At 42.4% G+C, this 21,426-nt stretch overlaps 1 protein-coding gene across 2 annotated transcripts in view; it reads right to left on the bottom strand.

Annotated features, from left to right (window-relative positions):
* The window catches only part of HSD17B2 (hydroxysteroid 17-beta dehydrogenase 2), a 55,949-nt gene that overhangs the window by 6,623 nt on the left and 27,900 nt on the right, over positions 1-21,426 (bottom strand). Inside the window, exons 2-3 of one of the 2 annotated variants that reach the window (XM_010980489.3) lie at positions 19,235-19,447; positions 13,247-13,432 (exon numbers count right to left, since the gene is read on the bottom strand). In XM_010980489.3, coding sequence (XP_010978791.1) covers positions 13,247-13,432; positions 19,235-19,447 — 399 coding nt within the window. The remainder of the gene's footprint in view (positions 1-13,246; positions 13,433-19,234; positions 19,448-21,426) is intronic. The other variant, XM_031457992.2, reaches the window with a different exon arrangement.

Consider the following 21,426-nt stretch of genomic DNA (forward strand, 5'->3'; position numbering starts at 1 on the left):
TGTTACCTAGAACCTAGATCTGAGGAAATCACTAGGGACACAGATGGAAAATATGAAGGAGAGATATGACAGGCAGAATAATGGTCCCTCAAAGACAACCATGCCTAATCTCTGGAACCTATAAATATATTAGCTTATATGGAAAAGGGGGAATTAAGGTTGCAAATGGAATTAAGGTTGCTAATCAACAGCCCTTCAGATGAGTAGAGTAGCCTGGATTATCCAGTTGGGCCCAATGTAATCAAAAGCCTTCTTATAATTGAAAGAGGGGAGAGAAGAGCATTAGAATGAGAGAGATGGTCCAGTGTTGCTGGAGTTGAAGACAGAGAAATGGGACCATGAGCCAAGGATGCAGGCAGCCTCTAACACTTAGAAAAAAACAAGGAAATGGATTGCTCCTAAAGCCCTCAGAAGGATTGCAGCCCTGCCCAAACACTAATTTAAGACCAATGGGACTCATTTCAGACGTCCACACTATAGAACTGTAAAATAATAGGTTTGTGATTAGAAAAAAAAAAAAAAAAAAAAACAGGGTTTGAGAAATAGCTTATTCCAGGAGGGCTAACTAGGGCTAGGGGCAGATGCTTTTATTCCCCCTAAATTACATTTCTTCCAGAAGCTGGGAGAGATTGAGCCTTACACTGGGTCTCTCATTGGATCAGCTGTGAGGGATGAGCTATGGAAGGTAGAAAAGTGGAATGACATTTGGAATAATGATCTCTGCAGATGTAATTAAGGTACAAATCTCATGATGAGACCACCCTGGATTCAGATGGGCCCTAAATCCAATGATAGGTGTCCTTGTAAGAGACAGAAAAGGAGAAGACACACAGAGGCATTTCAGTGAATGCCAAAGATGACTTCATGGGTATTCTGCTCTGCCTAAAACCCCCAAGACATTTGCACAACTATCTAAGGGTGGGTGGAAGATCTCCAGTGTTCCCTGGTCTTACCTTTCCATGCATTCCAGTTCCATCAGCTTTTCTAGACTTCAGTGGTTTTCACCAAACCATACATGGGTCTAGTTTTGCAAATGTGCTCATCTTTATTCTTCTGACTTCAGAAATTTGTAAATGATTTCTTTTCCCTACCAAAGTCCTTTTTATTCTTCTGTTGGTTACCCTTCTAGCATGCTTCATCCATGGGAGAACATCTTCCTATCCTGAGCTCTCACGCCTGAGTCCTACCTCTATCCAAAAGTTAAAGTTTGCAACATGAGCATCTGAGACCACAAAATGTGGCTCAGCCCACATCTAAAATTTATCAAGGATCATTTAATAAGGGATATTTAAGTCACCACCTTACAGCATGCAGTGGATAGAACAAACCCGCGTTTCTAGGTAGGCTTTCAGCTACCTCTTCCTGGACCCCCATGAAACACTGAGCTCATTCCTGCCTACTGGCAAAGCGTGACAGTAATGACCGTGATCTGGTTTCTTAAAGGCCAATCTTAGTAGACATTGGCCATTTCCAGCCACTTAATGAAACATGCCTTGAATTTGACTTTCTAGCCTCAATCTGAAAGCCATACAATGCAATTAAAAAGAAAATGGGATGACAAAATGTAGGGAGCCAAATACACATACAAGTACAAGGAAAACTGGGGAAATATGAATAAAATTGGTGAATTAGATCATTATCAGTATGCAGGTTATAACATTGTACTATACTTCTGCAAAATCTTACTATTAGAGGACACTGGGTAAAGGGAACACAAGATCTCTCTTATTCTTCCTTATGATTTTTAGTAAGTCTATAATGATCTCAATAAAAGTTTCTATCAAAAACAGCATAGTATCTGCACTCCTACATTCACTACAGCATTATTTACAATAGGAATGATTTAAGTGTCCATCAAAGGATGGGCAGATAAAGAAAATATGGTACATGTATATATAATAAGATATTATTTGGCCATAAAAAATTGCCATTTCTGCCAATTGCAACAACATGGATGGACCTTGAAGGCATTATGCTAAGTGAAATAAGTCAGACAAAGAAATACTATGGGATCTCCCTTATACGTGGAATCTTCAAAACAAACAAACAAACAAACTAATGGATATAGAGAGCAAATTAGTGGTTTCCAGAAGTGAGGGTTAGGGGGTGGGTAAATGGATAAAGGTGATCAAAAGGTACAAACTTCCACTTATAACATATATCAGTTCTGAGGAGGTAATGTATAGCATAGTGACTATAGTTAGCAATACTGTGTTGTATATTTGAAAGTTCAGAGAGTAAATCTTTGAAGTTCTTATCACAAGAAAAAAAATTATAACTGTGAGGTGATGGATGTTAACTAACCTTATTGTGGTAATCATTTCACAATATACATATAAATCATTATGTGGTACACCTTAAACTAATACAATGTTGTATGCCAATTATATCTCAATAAAACTGGGGTCAGGGAGCACAGGCATTGAAGTAGAGATACCTAGAACAGCTAATGTCAATTATTATCATTATTCTTACATTATTATTAAAGCTTCTGTCTGGCTCACATAACTTCCTTTTGGGACATACTTATCCTTACTTCCCTGTCTTTGTAGGAAGGCTGTTAGTCAATGGTTCTGCCCTCACTAAGAGAACAGAATGACCAATCATAGTATCCCATCCCCTGAACATGGAGATTGGATTGGGGCTGGGCATGTGACCTACACTGAGCCAGAGCCCCGATATAGATCATGGAAGGGAGATGGTTTTATTGTTTATTCCTGGCTACTTAAGTGTGGTGATGGTGAAACAGTGAAATTCCCAGGGGGCATTTTTGCTACCACACCAGGAGAAGGTAAGCAAAGGAAATTGAGGAGTGAAAAGGGGTGGTCAGAAAACTGGAAGTGGGGGTTGAGGAGGGAAACAGGGAGTGGAGGTAGGAGAGAGTTACCATGATCCCATCTGGCATCTTGGTTCCAGCCAATTGATAAGCTAATAAGTTCCTTTCCCCCTCTTTGTTTAAGTTAGTTTGAGGTTTGGCCCTTTCACTTAGAAGGAAGAGTCCTGAGGCTTCACTGATGAAATTTCAATACAGTATGTGGCACAAAACATTAAACCTGGTTCCTGTCTTGGCACATACAACCAGCTGGTTCTTATATAGTTTCACGAAATCTTAGAGTTCAAAATCCAATTTCTTCCTTTTACTGGTTAAAAAGGCCAAAGAAGTTCAAGCAACTTGTTGAAAGTTACAACCCAGTTTGTGGGGTTAGATTGTTCTTAATTCTCTACGGTTTTTAGAGATGAGGTGAGTCTGGCCAGCTGGAAGGCAGGTTAGCAGAAAAGGGCAGCAGTTAAGAGGCCAGTTCTGGAGCCAACACGGCCTGTGTTCAAATACCAGCTCTGCTTGATTAGTAGCATCAATTAAAATCAGGAAAAAGGAAAAGTTGTTTTATGTTTATGTGCCTTGGTCTTTAAATCTGTAAATTAAGAATAATGACAATACATACATCACACAGTGTTGTTGTCAGCATTAAATGAATTGAAGTATTAGAATGGTGTTTGGCACAAAGCAAGCTCCCTTTTAGAGCTTCCTATTATTCCACTGGTGCTGGGAGTTTGAAAGCTCCCTCAGGTGATTCTAATAAAAAGATAGGGTTGTTAAACAATTCTAAAGAACATCTCTGAAGTTTTTCCAGTTATTTCTGTCCTCTGGACATGGATGTGTTAATACAGGCTGGGACCTGAAAAAACAGATTTCTGTTTTGGATATGGAAGGCTCGTGTGATCTCAGAAGTTGAATAATGACCTGGCAGTGCTGTTTTATCCTTGATCTAAGTCTTACAGGTGTGAGGGGTAAGATACGTTGTGTTTCAAGAGACTGAAATTAAAAGAGAGTTTCTAATGCTGTGCCGCAGGAAGAAGGTGTTTTTTTGTTTGGTTTTGTTTGCTTTTCAGCTGTGTATGCCTTAGTCAAAATATATTCCCTTCAAATTATATTGATTGAAAGCCAGTCTCAAAAGGTTACATACCAAGGAATTGCATGTATATGATATTCTTGAAATAAAATTATAGAGATGGAGAACAGATTCATGGTTGCCAGGAATTGGGGATGGGGTGAGGGCATGGATGTGGCCATAAAAGTGGTATCTCAGGGGATCCTTGTGATGATGGAGCCGTTCTGTATTTTGGTTGTGTTCGTGGTTACAGGAAGCTATATGTATGATAAAACTGCACAGAACTATAAACACACATAAATAAGTGCACATATAACTGGTGAAATCTGAATAAGCTCTGTGCATTGTACCAGTGTCAATTACATGGTTTTTATATCGTACTATAGTTATGCAAAATGTTATCATTAGGGGAGGCTGGGTGAAGGGTGAACAGTTGGACTTCCTTGTACAGTTCCTTGCAACTTCCTGTGAATCTATAATTATTTCCAAATAAAAACTTTAAAAATGCATACGCCCATTAAGACATGCTTAAATTGGGAGCATTGACTAGCTCCCATGTAGGTCTTCGGCTGTACCAAGGTCATAAGGTAGCCTAACATTTTGATAAATAAAATTAAAGTGTAAGGTTTTTTGAAGTTTGGCATGGGAGGCTCAGAAATCAAGGTCCCGCTCATCTGAAACGTTCGTTAAAAGATGAGATAAGCTCCCTAAGCAAGCTAGAGCTTTCAAACATTTTCTGCCAAGGCTGCAACCAAATTTAAAGTGACAATCTCCTTCTTTCTCACTCCGTCTCACACACACCCCCATCATGGATGTAGCTAATGTAAAGGCAAAACTTTACCTTTAGAGTAGTCCTTGTTTGGGAGGTATCAAAATTGAATGAATGCTGGGTTTCCCTGCAGTTGATTCTAAGTAGCCAGTGCTGATAAATGGCTCAGAACTTGAGGTGACCTGTTATTAAGTGACTTAACAGAACACCCAGTCACAATGGGACCTGTTTTAACCAACCACGAACGGACCCATGGACTCTTTTCGTCCTTCATAATTGGAAACTGTCTCTCCTTACTTAGTGTAGCCACCGTGAAAGCAGCATCCCACCCTCTCCCAGAAGATACCAGTCCCCGCCACCCAGGTTTTCTGCCTCGGGGAACTACTCAGTGAATCTGTTCCCTGGCAAGAATAAACTCAACATTCACGTTTCTGATCGTTCTGGCGGCCACTGTCTTTCCTTTGACCTTATGGTGCCCTGTTGGCCGTGGCTAAAGCTGAGGGAGACTTGAAGTTACAACTTTGGAGCTTACAAAACCATAGAGGGCCTCTCTCTCCCCTCCCCCCGCCCCGGGGGCTCAGTCCTGGTCTTTGCTTGACTCCTTTGGTGCCACATAAGTAACGTTAGTGATGTTTCTCAAGGCTCTACTCGTCAAATGTTCCTGATGTCCTCTGAGTTAACACAGTGCCTCAAACATGTTCTGAAGCTGTAATGATCAGCACCTACCTGGAGATCCCCTTTTTCCTGGCCTAAAACTCACATATGGTCCCGTAGGAATAATGGAAAAAGAAAGGGCTCTTTAAGGGAATGAGCTATTCACAAGTATTCAACAGGGGACAGGAACATTGCAATTTTTCAGCCTGAGGCTGTATAGGTCGGCTGTGATACTTCGATTTATAATAAGAAATATATCTTTGGTCATCGTCGCTGTTTCTGGCACAGAGTTTCTAAAACCCTGGGAATTTCCTAAGTGACGAGCGGCAAAGGTTAATGTGGCCTGTTGTTATGTTAATGAGGCAACTTGGACTTCACCTAAGGGAAGGGAGGCTGGTTGCCAGTGGAGCCAGTCAAATGATTAGAGGGTTGGAATTTCTAATCTCACACCTACTCGCACCTCCAGGGAAGGAAGAGGAGCTGGAGATTAAGATCCATTATCAATGGCTAATGATTTAGTCACTCCTGCCTCTTTAGTGAAGCCTCCATAAAAACCCAAAAGGAGGCAGCTGGGAGAATTTCCACGTTAGTGAATGCATGAGATTCGGGGAGAGTGGCCCCTTCAGAGAGCATGGGAGCATTGCACCCTCTCCTGGGCCTTGCCCTGTGTATCTCTCCATCTGGCTGTTGATTTTGTATCCTTTAATATCCTTTGTAATAAACTGGAAATCCAGTGAGTAAACAGGTTTCCTTAGTTCTTTGAGCCTCTCTAGCAAATTAATGGAACCCAAGGAGGGGGTAGTTGGTACCTCTGAACTATAGCCTGTTGGTTAGAAGCACGGGTGATAACCTGGACTTGAGATCAGCATCCAGGGTGGGGATGAGGGGGACAGTCTTATAAGACTGGCCCCTTAATCTGTGGGATCTGATGCTATCTCCAGGTAGTTGTTGTCAGACTTGAATTGTAGGACAGCCTGCTAGTATCTGGGCACTGCTTGTTGGTGTGGAAGAAAATCCCCCTTCCCACCACGGAACTGGGTGCAGGACACTTTTATAGAGGTACCAGGGTTCCATGCCCACACAGCTTTCTCATTCTCTACTACCTTCCCAAGCCAGAACTTGCATGATCTTGCCTCAGAAGAATGTAATGAGGGCTCCCAGTCAGTTTCTGCCTCCTCCCAGTCAATTGGAGTCAGCTCAAGTAATAGAGTCATTTCCTTTATTGAAACTTGCCAAGCTCAAGAACCCAAACCATCCACCTGCCCCCAGGAGAGACAGGTTTGCCAATCTCCTTTAGCCATGGTTAGCAGAAATCTGAGATTAATATCTTCTCATTGTTCCCACGTCATTCTGACAACCTCTGGGAATTCAACAAACTGTTCAGTATCAGAATCAATGCCTGGGACCTTGTTCAAAGTGTGGTTGAGAACCAGCGTCAGCAACTGGGAATCTTAGAAGTTCAAGTCCTCAGATCACTTTCTAGACCTATTGAATCAGAAATTCTGGGGGTGGGGCAGAACTTTTTTCTTATTGTGGAAAAATACATAAAGCATAAAATTCACCATTTAACCATTTTAAGGCGTACAATTCAGTGGCATTTAGTCCATTTACGGTATTGTGCAACCAACACCACTATCTAGTTCTATTATATTCTCAGTGCCCCAAATACCCATTAAGCAGTCACTTATCATGCACTTTCTCCCCAGCCCCTGATGACCACTAATATGCTTTCTGTCTCTATGAGTTTGCCTGCTTTGGACATTTCACATAGATAGGATCGTCCAAGATGTGACTTTGTGTTTATCTTCTGTCACTTACCATAATCTTTTCAAGGTTCACCCTTCAGTGTATCAAGGCTTCATTCCTTTTTATGGACTAGTAATATTCCGTTGTATGGATAGACCACATTTTATTTATCGGTTTGTCAGCTGATGGACATTTGGGTTGTTTCCATCTCTGGCTATTATAAAAAATGATGCTTTGAGTACCCATGTATGACTTTTTGTTTGAACACCTGTTTTCTGTTCTCCTGAGTGTACACTTAGGAGTAGACTTGCTCGGTCATATTGTAACCCTGTGTTTAATTTATTGGGGAACTGCCATATGTTTCCCACAGAGGTTGCACCATTTTATATTCCCACCAGCAATTTGGGAGAGTTCCAATTTCTTCACACCCTTGCCATCAAGTGTCATTTTCTGGTTTTTTGATTATAGCCATCCTACTGGGTGTAAAACATTATCTCATTATGCATAGCTACATAGTTTTGATTTCCTGCAGTTGTTTTTAAGTAGCCTTCCTGGTGATTCTAATGCATCTGAAGTTTGTTGCATTAGAAAGTTGTCCATAGTAGGACTCATAGTATTCACTTAGGAACTAGTTATAGAAATACACAATCTCAGGCCCCTCTCAGACCCACTCAGTCAAATTCTGCATTTTAACAAGATCCCCATGTGACCACTATACAAATTAATGTCTGAGAAGCACTGGTGTAGGAGACAGAACTAAATTGCTAAGACTTCCTAATCATTGCTTAAACGTACTAGAGTTAGGGTCTGTGTTGTGCCCCTGCTGTTTGCCTGGTATATTCTTGTTTAACAGTCTAGAAAAGTGAAAGGGACACGAAATTTGGAGTAAAACAGACCCAGTTACCAACCCTGACTCCATTGCTTACCAGATGGATGATCCTGGGTTAGGATGGGCTAGAGCTAAAAAGGAATTAACATCTGCATCCTGCAGAGGTTAGAATTGACTGACTTTAGGTGTGTAAGCATCTAATACAACTCAGCATGAGGAAGTTCACTCAGTCTTGCTCTGCCCTCTCCCCCTGGCCATACACCACCCCTGGCTATTGTGAGAGTTTTAAGGAAGCAAATCGCAGCTTTGACTTCTCACATCATGGTGAATGGCTTTTGGGTCTCTAACTCTACTATATACCAGGTGCAAGGCTGATGCTTAAACCCAAGGCATTTCATCTCATCTCACTATGGCCCTAAGAAGAAACAATTACTATCATCCCCTTTGTAAAATGAGGAAACTGCAACTCAGGTTGAGAATTTTGTCCTGGGTCACTCAGTGGTAAAGACAGAATCAACACCTAGGCAGTTTATCCCCACTCTGCTCCCTGGCTTTCTCTCCTTTGTGAAGCCTGATTCTACCTGCATAGCTACATATCTCTCTTGCTCTTTCTGTTTCTTGTTCCTATCTTTAGGGATGGGAGACATGGGAGGGAACAGTGTATTCATAATGTGATTGACTCTTTTGTCAATAGAGAAGTATTTAAAGAGGCAATGTTTCTGCCTTGCCTCAATCCTGGAACCTCCCATTCACAGGAGTGATTATGTTGACCCTCTTTCCATCCGAGAATGGCGGTGAAGCTGGAGTGAGCATCTAGCAGTGGAGTAGGCAGGGAGAGGAAAATGGTGGCAGTGATACTTTGGGAAGAGCCCCTGCAGCTCATGGCCTTGTGGTTGACATGGTGGTAACACATGATCCAGCTGAATTAGTGGGACACTGAGTTGGTGTATCTGAACATGCGGTCAAAGTTCAAATTCCAATTCTACCTGAAGAGCCGGTCGCTTAACTCTTCTGAACACTGGTTTTCATAACTCCAAAATAAGGATACTAATCCTTACCAGGCAGGGTATTGGGATCATATATCTGACAGCATCCAACAAGTGCCCGAAGCCTAATGGATGCTTCCTAATATTCATATTTATTTAGATGTCTACTGTATGCCAAGGGCTGCTCTGCATGTTTTAACATCAGTTCTAAGTGTACTTAATGGTCATAACTGTCCTTGGAGGTAGGTTCTATTATTACCCTCATCAACTCTGTTTTAAAATATGAAAAAGCAAAGCACTGAGAGTTTAAGGGACTTACCCAAAGACACAGAAGATAACAGTAATAGAGCTAACTGTTACATAGAGTTTTCAATGTGCACACAAAAACTTGTACATAAATGTTCATAGCAGTATTATTCATAATAGCCAAAAAGTAGAAACAATCCAATGTCCATCAACTGATGAATAGATAAGCAAGATGTGGTCAATCCATACAATGGAATATTATTCAGCTTTAAAAAGGAATGAAGTTCTGATACATGCTACAACAGGAATAAGCCTTAAAAAGATGAATGAGAAAAGATTTTGGAGCCAGCAAGGAGCAGGTGGAGGAATGAGAGGTGACCAGAGAAGAGGTGGCTGGCAACTGGAGACTTTTGGAAGGAGAAAAGAAGCTTCCAAAAGGGATGTTAACTAAAATGGGTTTTGTGGTATAGGATATATAACCCTCTCTTCCATCTTTGCACAAAGTCTTGAAGAAAATCTATGCTTTCTGAAGTTGGCTTTGCTTTGGTGGGGATGTAATAAAGTGCTGATTCGACATGCTGATTCAACATGATGTGAAGAATGAGAAAAAAGCTGACCACAGGGCCCTGAGTTGCATAAAGGTGGAAGGAATGGGTGTCAGAGTTTGGAGAGAAGGAAAATGTTTGGAAGAGGAAATTAAGTGCATGTGGCAAGTTGTTTATCAGAGATAATTAAAGGTTGACAGAAAGAGCCAAATTGAGGACTAAAACATGCACTTATCATTGCAGCAGGAATTGATGGGGAGAAAAGGCAATGAGGAAGGGCAGATGCATCGTCCATCCACCTTTAAAGAAACAGGGATGGGCCCAGCAGTATTTGACCTAATATCCCAGCCAACCCAGGTGTATTATTTTTCTATTGCTGCTGTGATAAATCACCACAAACTTAGTGGCTTAAACAATACACATGAATTATCTTACAGTTTGGAAGATCAGAAGTCTCACTGGGCTAAAATCAAGGTCTTAGCCAGGCTGCATTCCTTCCAGAGTGTCTAAGCTCCCCTGACTTTTCCAGCTTCTAGAAATCACCTGCCTTCTTTGGCTCATGACCCCTTCCTTCATCTTCCAACCTCTCTTTGATTCTGACCCTTCTGCCTCCCACTTTTAAGGATTCTTATAACTGCATCAGACACACCTAGATACTCTCTGCCTCTCAAGATCCTTACCACAATCACATCTGCAAAGTCCCTTTTGCCAGGTAAGGTCACATATTCCAGGTTTCAGGGATTATGACATGCACATATTTGAGAAACCACTATTCTACCAGAGCAGTTGCCTACTGGCAGCATCCTGTGACACTTCCTTTGGGGTGATTTGCCATGCAGCAATGGATAACTAGAACAGTTATAAGTTCCAGCTCAGTTCCTCCTGGCTGATGCAAACTTCCATGATAAATCTGCACCACTGACATCCTTATCATACAAAAGGTGGCAGAGGTGCCAAGCTCAAGACAACCCAGTGGGTCAGGGCAACCATGAGCTCCTTCTGGAGAACATTTATTAGTGACTGGCTGCCTCTCCCTCTCTCTCCATACCCTCTTCTTCAAAATGAGGAAAAGACCAGGATGAACTCCCAGATAGGCACATTTTCCAAAATTACTATTACCTTAACTTTGCCACAAGACACATCATCAAGTTGGCATCACACTGGATGTTAATTGCTGTGGATTCGTGATCGGTTATATATTATATTTTATGCATGCCTTGACTTCTGATTCTTGTGTTATAGTTTAGCTTCTTATCCCCTTGCTCAAAACCTTTCCACTGTTCTGCAAAACTCTCATCAGCAAAGTACTAGGGATTCTGCTGAACTCCTCTGCTCTTTGTCAAAGAGGGAAATTGTAAGCATGATTTAAGATCTGTGCTCCTGGCTTCTTACAAACACTTGCCCTGTCAGATACAGATACCTCCCATATGTCCTATTTTCATATCGTTTTAACAACTTTATATAATACCTTGTGTCATTTCTGAGTCCTGAAAATGAACCTATTTCTAGAGTTTCTCTGGAATGTAAGGATTCAAAGGAGGATGGGGTGAGGGAAGACTCGATACATCTTAGTGACTGACTGGGTGGGAGAAAGGAGAGAAAGGCACAGGGAGAAACAAATCCAAGGCTCAAAGCTCTGAAACCTACAAGACCAGGAGAAGAACAGAAAGAAGTCAGGAGAGCAAGCGATGAATTGCTGGTAGCAAGTTTGACTCCAGACATGTCGACTTGGTGATAATGGTAGGGTAATGGAATGGAAATAGTAAGGCTGGATGTAAAGAATTTGCATGTCCAGGGGTGAGAATAGGAGTGAGATGTGTGACTTATTTTAACCCTCAGACATTTTTCTCCAATGGAAATATGTGGCAAGACAGTACAAAGTCTTGGTTTAGAAAAAGTTTTAGAACCCAAGTTGAAGATGTATGAATGGGCATCCTCTATTGTAAATTTGTCACTTGCCCATTCATTCATTTGCACACTTGGATTCCTTCATTTATTAATTAAGTTTCTACTACATGCCAGATCCTGGGCCTATAGCAGATAGTGTGCATATTAGTGGTAAATAAAGTAAAATCTTGTGAATGGATAAGCTGCTCAAAGTTGAGGATAAAAAGAAAAACGAGAAAAACTTCCTTGTCACTGTGTCAAGGAGAAGGCAATGAGCAGTCATTTCAGTAAATATTTGTTGAATGAGTGAGCATTCAAAGGAGCATGTGGACTTTCCCAGAAGTACCAGATCGTACCAGGGAACTGAGAAAGGTGATGTTTCCACAGAGGTCAAAAATATAAAGGCTAAGTTCAGAAGAAAGATAAGGGTGGAATATTGCAAATGTGTTTTCTCAAGATTTATTTGCTTCAGCAAGGTAGCGAAAAAATTGGAAATATTTTGAGGTTCTCATGGAAGTTAAAATGCAATACTGGTTGCTCTTAACCAGAGACTTAGACTTCTCTCTCCCCATCCTTTCTCCTCCTCCATCTCTCTCTTCCTTCCTCCTTCCTTTCTTCCTCCCTTTCTTCCTTCTTCAGGCCAACCAGCGATGCTAGTGACACAGTCACAGAGCAGTTGAGTTCAAGGAAGTTGCTAAGTTAAATCCAGGAAAGAACATTTGAGGGACAAAAATAATTGTCTAGAAAATACAAAGAACCTCCTTCCCCCATTTTAAAGAAAACAAACAAACAAACCCACAAAGAATGAATGAATGAATGAATAAATAAATAAATAAATAAATAAATAAATGGACTTTTTATTAAAAAGAAAATCTTCCTTGGAACCAACTGATTCAACAGTGAAAAGTGGAATTCCTCTGTGTGAAGGCAGGATCCTGGAGTCCCAAGTCCACCCCCTTGGATTTCCTTTCACCCGTGCAGTGGCCCAAAAGAACCCCATGGACATCACTCAAAGCTGAGTAAGGCTCTGAGGAACCCCAGTTTGAAAATGTCTGTTCTAGAAGAAAGAATGCAACATCACATACGTGGACATCTTTTATGGAAGGGAGGTCTTTAAACCCTTGACTCAAGTTGTTGACTAACTTGTTCTTTGAAGTGGAGAGAGATGAGTCACGAATATCACACCCTGACTCAACTGCCTTGAGATGGCAAAACAATGGGAATAATCTTACGGAAAATACTAGCAGGCAGCCAACTGAGATACAAGGCTATGATGGTGCCAGCAGAGTGAAGATATCTGCCTACTCATCTTACAGGCAAATGCGACAGAGTGTGCAAATTCAAGGAGGGTTGAAAACGGATTACCTGTCATGCTGACATTAACTGTGTGTGGGGTTTCTGTCCAAATCTAGGAAGCTTGTGTGTCAGCAGTCACACTGTGAAAATAGGTAAGAACCCTATAATCCCCAGGAATGAATAGATGAGTTAGAAGGTGGGTAAAAGTCAGTACATGAAACCATTTGAGAGGGAAGAAAGGTTATATTGTATTAAGATCAACAGTAAATACACAAATTGACTAATCTTGACCCAACCCTGTCTGAGTGTCACGCTTTCTCGTTCAGCCCACAAAGAACGCAGCGAGCCACATCTTGCATGATTGGCGCCCACAACCTTGTGGGGAAAGGCCAACTTACCTGCCAAGCTACTGATGTTCACCAGCCTCCCCTTGGATTTCCTAAGAAGAGGCAAAAATGCCTTTGTGACTTCCACGGTCCCGAAGAAGTTCACAGCCATGCATCGCTTGTACTCAGTCATGGGAGTGAGCTCCCCGTCAGCTGGATAGCTAAAGATCCCGGCATTGTTGACCACAGCCCACAGTCCTGAGGACAAAAGAAAAGGCTTGGAGATTTTTGAGATTGGGCAAGACTAAAGAGTAGGAAGATTTTTAACCCTTCAAGCTCTGGCGTCATAAGCATCCCATTGAGATTTAGAATCCAAGCAGACCACTTAAACTCTCAAACCTCAGTCTCCTTGAATACTTAAAACCACCTACCTTGAGGAGTTGTGTGGAGCATAAATTTGTGAAATATTAAGCAATGATTTTTTGGAGGTATATTCGTTTAGCTCAAAGCCCTTTTCTACATCCAGGCAGCTAGATATTTGCTCTGTCAGTGGAGGGATGACACAGCAAAGAGGAGGTTTAATAAGCCTCTACCTCATGTTTCTCTCTCAAAGGAGTGTATGGAGACAGTATGACATCTTTAGGACATGGAGATATAAGATGATATATCTTGTATGCAGTGCAATGATAGAAGAGCCTGTCTTCCCTTTTCCTTCAACAACAAGAGTCCCTGTCGCAGGGAAACAGGAGAACTAGAGCAGAAGTGCCAAGAGCTAAGAAGACTGCAGACTCCCTGAACCCTATTCCCTTCTCCAAGCGGCCTGATCCCCTTGACTGACCAGAATCCCCAGGAGAGTTTGTTCAATCACAGGTTGCTAGGCCTCACCTCCATGGACTCTGATTAGGGGTGTGTCTGGGGTGGGGCCTGAGAATCTGCATCTCTAATAAGTTCCCTGGTGATGCTGATGCTGCAGGTCTGGACCACACTTGGAGAATCACTGTCCACAAGTAGTTTTCAACCTTGACTGTGCAGTAATATCACCTGGGGGGCTTTAAAAATCCAATGTCCAGGCCACATCCCAGATAATTAGAAACTGTGGGGTGGTGGAGAAAGAGGCCCTTGGCATTAGTAGTTTTTAAAATTCCCTACCTAAGTGATTCCAATATACAATAAGCTTTGGAACCACTACCCTAAATGGTAGGAAAGGGATAATACAAAAACTCCAGGTGTTTTAGGGGAGAGGGATCTGGAGCAGAGGGGAGTGACCTGGGTCCTCTTTACCTCGGAGAAGCCAAGGTGACAGGATCCGGGGTGTGTTCAGCCAGACAGACCTGAAGCAGATTTTCTGAGTTCCCTGAGCCTGGCATGGTTTAGACCAGCGGTTCTTGAGGTGTGTTCCAGAACCAGCCACATCAGCATCAACTGGGAACTTGTTAGAAATGCAACATCTGGAGCCCCACTTCAGACCTGCTGGATCAGAAACTGGTGATCCGAAATTGTTGTTGAAGCTCAGCACTGCGGTATAGCGTGCCCTCCAGGTAATCCTGGTACACAAACAAGTATGAGAACCTGTGGGACAGACAGGAGCAGAATGAGCCTCGGTGCTAGCAAGGGCACAGAAATGGCAGGAGGAACCACCCCAACAGTGCCTTTCTGATGGCATTAAGGAAGTAGGAAGCAGCCAACCTGCACGAGCACTGGACAGAGTGTTGGACGCCTCAGCAGGGTCCAGCATGAGGCACTGACCATCAACAGTGAAATGTCCCATCCCCAGGGATTTAAGATGCTACCCTGGGGAAGCAGTGTAAAGCTCAAAATGACTGAAATGGTTTTCACCACATGGCAGAAAGCTGGCTCAGAAAAGGAAACTGGGTTGAGTTATAGAAAACAAAGTTACATTTCCTGCACACCTGAGTTGTGGTCTGACATTTACATTCAGTAATGACTGGGAGCCTTAAGTGAGAGGATATCTGACACGTAGTAAGAGTTCAACAGCCATTATGAGAATGGTTATGGGAGGAGAGGGTGTCTCCATTAGCACCTCCAAGTGATGGTTTTAATTCACTCAGCCTGTTGTGCAACTTTGACCAGTCCACATGCACCAGGTGGAAGCTTGAGAATGCCCTAGGACAGGGGTTGGTGAACATTTTCTATAAAAGGCTGGATAGTAAATATTTTACCATTGCAGGTCCTACTCTCTCAACTCTGCCATTGCAGTGTGAGAGCAGCCACAGACTATCTGTAAATGAATGGGAGTGGCTGTGTGCCAATGAAACTTGATTTATGGACCTGGTTATTTGAACTCCATATAATTTCATGTGTCAAAAAATCTTCAGGTTTCTTTTAACCATTTGAAAATATAAAAACCATCCTTAGCTCACAGGTTCTACAAAAACAGGTGGTAGATCTATACAATGTTCCATAACTGACAAAGTTAAAGAGATAAGAGAACAGATTAGTGATTGCCAGAGGTAAAGGATGAGAATATGGCTCTAAAAAGGTTGTATGAGAGACCTCAGTGGTGATGGAACAGTTCTGTATCTTCATTGTGATGATTTTGCACAAAATTACACATTATAAAATTGCTGATTTACACACACACACACACACACACACTCACACTTGCATGTATAGGTGGTGAAATCTGAATAAACTCTGGGGTTTATACCAATGCCAATTTCCTGGTTTTGATAACTTTACTAGTTATGCAAGATGTTAGCATTGAAGGAGGCTTAGCAAAGAGTTCACAGGATCTCCTTGTACATTCTTTGCAACTATGCATGAATGGACAATTATTCCAGAACACAATGTTAAAAAAAAAAAAGCAAAACAGACAGGGCCACAGCTTGCCAACTCCTGCCATAGAATTCAAAGCTGGCCAATAAGCCCCTTATAACTATAGGATTTAATAATAGTTTTTAAATAATTAACATTGATTAATAATTGACAGTATGTTCATACTAATTTTAAAATATGTCATGTAGGAATGCAGCACAGTTGCTGGCTGTCTCACAGGAGCTAATGTTTTCTGGTTTATCCACAGGGCCCAGAGGATTCTTTAGCAAACATTCTTCTTGGTGATTTTAAGCTCCCCTCTTTCACTGATCCACTTTTCTTTGACTTGAGAGGCTGAAGGTAAGAGACCTTGAGAAGAGCAGATAATTCTGTGTTGGTGTTACACTGGTGTGTCAGTAATTCTGTCTCAGAAGAGGACTGCTCTCCAAAATGCTAGCCCCAAAACAGCATGGGCTCACACCTTGGACCCCTTCATCCCAGGATGCTGGCATGGTATTAGCATATCAAGAACCACTGTTTTATCATTCAGTATGGTCAATAATGCCCCTCTGGACCTCACTAGAGGGATCTTATTGAATATCTCCATGAGTAAGACACCACAAAGTCAATCATAAGAAGAACAAAATCAACCCTATGAAACAGCAAAAGACCTGTCTAGGAAAACTACCTTTCTAGAAAATGAACACACATTGCTAAACTTGCTGAAAATTAACTGCTACTAAACAACAATCTATTTTTCTCTAATTTCTCAGATGTTTACTAAGTATTCACTATATGCCAGGGGCTGTACTTAATTTTGAGTGAATGGAAAATAGGGGCCCTTATTGACTGCTTGGCTCATGCCAGGGACACTTGTAAGTGCTGTCTATATAATAACTACTCCTTCAACTACCAAATGAAGGAAATAATATTACTTATGTCAGCTATAAAGAGGATATAAGTAGAAAGTGCTTGAGGCTTCATGGAAAACCTCCAAATAAAGCCAGCATAGGAGAAAGCAGAGCTAATGGAGAGCAGAGGTCCTGATGACATTGCTTAAGTGCCTGGATCCAGACATCCTGGAAGCCAACTGGTCTTTTTAATCATATAAGCAAATACATTCCCTTTATTCTTCAGCAGTTTTGAATTGTGATGTGTCACTTGCATCTGAAAGAATCCTGATGGAAACATGATTCTGGTTCTAAGGAACTTTGTAGTGAGGTGTGGGAGATGGATCGTAATGATGTATCAATGTAACAATGCACTAATACGGGCGTGTGCAGATATGTCCAGGAGAGGAAGTGAATGATGTAACCTGTATTACCAGGAGGATCACACAAGAGATGTTACCTTTGAGCTTAATGTTCTGTGGGAGTAGAGTCTGCAGCTGGACAAAGGCAGAAGTCTTAGAGAGAGACACTGGAGGAGGCAAGGGAGAAATATCAGTAAGAGGAAGCTGGATGTACCAAGATATGAGCCAACACATCCTACTCTGGAAACCATTCAGAGTTTACTGAATGGACTAGCAGATATTGCAGATTAAGGGTTCGATAAGGGCCAGTATCCTGAATGGCCTTCAATCCTTGTTAGGGTGTTTGGTGCTGGATGGAGAACCATACAACCATTCAGTGAGAGAAAGCACAGGCCTGGCTCATGAGAGGAACCCAAGACATAGCGGTTCTGTATATCAAAGGGTTTTCAGCCGATGGGTGACACTGTAAGATGTGCACATTGTAAAAGTCACTCTTTATTTGGAAAGCGATGGGGAAAGAAAGCTTCATTGCAAGGCCGTTGTGGGAACTCAGGTGGGAGATGAGGCCCCAGTTAAGCCACAGCTGCCTGGAGATGATAGAAGGGGCAGGATGACAAAGATCTAGGAGGTAGACTGGACAGGACTGGGGACCAATAGAATGCAGAGATTGAGGGTAAACTGCAGGTCTAAGTGACTCCCACTTGCTAGCTTGAGTGATTAGGTGGCAGTGCCAGTGTCTGAGCTGTGGGCTGCAGGAGGGTGACCTGGCCTGCAGACTGGCAGCAGAGGAGAAGCTAGTGAGGTTAATTTGGGATGAACTGAGGTGGGATGTCTGGTAACCAATTTTATAAGCATATAGGTTGGGGCATTGAGAAGAGGGCTAGGTTGGTAATACAGATTGGGAAATTATTGGATTAAATAGCAGTGTTTCTCAGCTCTGGCAGAGCGTCAGCATCACCTGGGGAGCTTTAAAATGTACTGATACCTGGGACCCCCAAATGGGATCTTCTGCACAGCTGACATTCTCAGCAAAAGGAGAGCAACAGTACTGGCCTGATGGTTGAAGGATTAGCTGAGTTACTGTACGTAGATACTGATTTGATTGGTGGGGGATTGGAGGTATGATGAGTGTGTGATCTGTGCAGTCACCCTGGGCCCTGTGCTTCAGAAAGTCCTCATGCTTGGTTTAATTTTCTGCTGGCACCGCCTTAAAGTCTTAAACAAGCCCCCCTCCCATAATTTTCATTTTGCACTGCCTGCCCCCCAACCCCCAGCTATGTAGCCCAGCCTGGGTCCAGCCACAGGTATTTTCAAACACTTCCCAGGTGAGAATTCCTGGTATTGGAGTAGAAGCAAGGAAGTGGGAGGTTTAGGGATGGAGCCCTCAGTAACATGCACATTTATGGGAGGCATAGGGGAAGCAGGAAGAGGTTCATACAAGAGAAGCAGAAAGAATGACCAGAGAACTAGTTGGGTAAGAGAGGGGCTAGAGACTCCAAAGCCCAAGCAAGGGAGGATGAGCCATGCCTTTAAACACTGCAGACAAGTTAAGATCATGTGTTTAGTATAATACTGATTAGCTTGGCCAGACCATTTAGGGAGCCATGGTGAGAAGCAAAACCAGGGCAGCAGGGTTCCAGAGAGCTTGGCCATGAAGGAAGGGGAGGAGAAAGGCAGCAGCTAAGGGAGGCCGCTGATTACAAAGCTATTTTGTAAAGTCTAATACATGTTAATATTGGTGGGAGGAAAGAAATTGGGGGGTGGGGTAGGAATTAATGGGAGAGTGACCGAGCAGATGTTGGAGGAAACGGGATGAAGAATTCTGTAAGTTCTAAGGACAGACCGTGCGTAACTCATCCCTAACATTTTCTTGTCTACGCGAGGCCCTTTATGTGGCAGATGCTCAGTACGGGGGTCACCAGGTGTGGCCGGTAGCCAGGACAGACTAGAGGGCAGTGGTAATTAGAGGCTGGATCCAGTGTTTGTGAGGAAGATGGAGGGCAGTCAAGGACACAGGTAGCTGAAGGCAATACCTCTGTTCTGCACTTTTTCCATGACTTTGCTGTGGGCATCTTTTATCTGCTGCGGTTTGGTTATGTCCAGCTGGAGCACAGAGAGGCGCATGGAACAAGTTCTTCGTAATTCCTCTGCTCCTGGTCCTCCTTCATTCAGAACCCCAGCAAATACTGTGAATCCCAGCTTATCCAGATACTTGGACAAAGCATGGCCAAATCCAGAATCACTACCTGTAAGGGGTCAAGGCAGTAGAAAGTGGGTTTAACATAAATGGTAAGAGAAATGATTGAATAAGGAAAACACTGCATGAGTGTCCATGTTCTCTGGAGACAGTGGATCTTGAGGAAGTTTCTTCATTTGCTTAGTGGAAAAATGCAACATGAAGCCACAACAGAAAAATTTCTCTGTTTAAAAAAAAAAGTAGAGAGGTGAGGTAGAATTTGAGTTGGGGCATAAGTGGAAGGAGATTTGCTGATAGAGGGCATGGTGCAGGGGTGGCTGGTGGCTGAAGAACGTAGGAGGAAAACTAAGATAATTAATGGAAGCTTTTCTTTTCATCTGTGGTGTGTAGTACTTGATGTAATCATCTCCATCATTCTGTAAAATCTTCAGTAAAACATTCATTACCAACTAATACTTTGGAGTTGGTTTTGCTTTTTAAAAATGTAACAATGTGTCAAGTCCTGCTTCAAAGAGGACACAGGACATCAGCAGAGGTTGCCCACAGGGGCCAGTTCCTTCTGGATTATGAAAGATGAAGGTTCATAGCCACCCACCCTTCTCACCTCCTCAGAACTTCTTCCCTACTCATGGCCTTCTCCCAAGCCATTGAATAGACATCAACCCTAGAAAGACACCTGCAACAGAAACCAGACAGAAATCCCTCAGTATGCTGCTTCATGAAACCAGAGAATAAAACTTCATGTGAAATACGTGTCAGAATTTGAGATGGGAGTTTACCCAGCTCTCTGTGGAGGACACTACAGACCCTGGAAAAAACGTTTTACACCCACAAGTGCAAAGAGTAGACGTCTGAAATTGAAGATGACAACATGGACATAAAATCACCCTTTGAGCTATACCAGAATAAACGTGTAACAATTACTATGCCTACAGCACTAAAGATGAGAGAGCATCTTCACATCGGCTGTGTCAGGCAATCTTTCCTGTAAACCTTGAGGTATCTGTCTTGTCAGCAGTCGCGGGCTAAGTCATGCATTGCCCTAAAAATTGGAAAACTTGGGAAATCAGTTTTCCTGATAATCAACTCGAGGATCAGTATGTAAGTGATCAGAAAAAGTGTCTGACTTCCAAGCTGAGAAGACCTGCCTGGGATCTGATCAGAAGTGTTACTGTCTCCAAAGAGAGGACAGTCACCATCAGAAGGCAAAAGGACACGAAACAGGCATTCACATACATTGTCGTTAAATGTGAAGGACTAAAATCTGCAACCATTTAAATGTACATATCCTCTGACCCAAAAAGTCTGACTATCTGTCCTAGAGGAAAAACATATAGATATTCAAAGATAAATGGTGTTCCTACAGCCCTGTACATAACAGCAGAAGGAATGAATAGCCTACACATCCATGAATTGGAGAATGGTTACATAAATTATGGTACCTATGATGGAATATGACACCAATTTTTTTTAAGTGGGGTAAAACTATATATAAACTGGCATAAATATTGCCCCAAGATACTCTGTTAAGTGAAATAAAATAAGTTACAGTGTAGCACTTCTTACAGAGAATCCAATTTATGCCCCAAAACGGGTGGAGGAAACTAATTCTATACCTACCTATGCATGCAAATATAAAAGGAAGGGTTTGGAAGGAGAGGCACCAAAATGGTAACAGTAGTTGCCCCTAGGAGGAGAGGCAGAACGGAGGAGGCTTTGTCTTACAACGTTTTCCATTTTTGCTACAAGAAAGTACTTATTTTCCTTGTGTAATGACTCTTCTTTAAAATGTCATGCCAGAGTAGAGATTAACCAGGGTCCATACAGGAGAAAGTGTACCTGAGAGGCCATTGTGGCTGGCATCTGCAAACCCTGCCTGAGAGATTGAAGGCTTAGCAAGAAGTGTGGCCACTGCTGCCCCTCAGACATGCCTACTATCAGATGAAGGCATCTGGTTACCATAGTTGATTGCGTTTAACTTTTGCCCCATCTCCTTCTTTCTTGTATGTCCACGTGCACCTGTGCCCA

The sequence above is a fragment of the Camelus dromedarius genome, chromosome 9 (assembly GCF_036321535.1).
Source record: "Camelus dromedarius isolate mCamDro1 chromosome 9, mCamDro1.pat, whole genome shotgun sequence".
NCBI classification, from domain to species: domain Eukaryota; kingdom Metazoa; phylum Chordata; class Mammalia; order Artiodactyla; family Camelidae; genus Camelus; species Camelus dromedarius.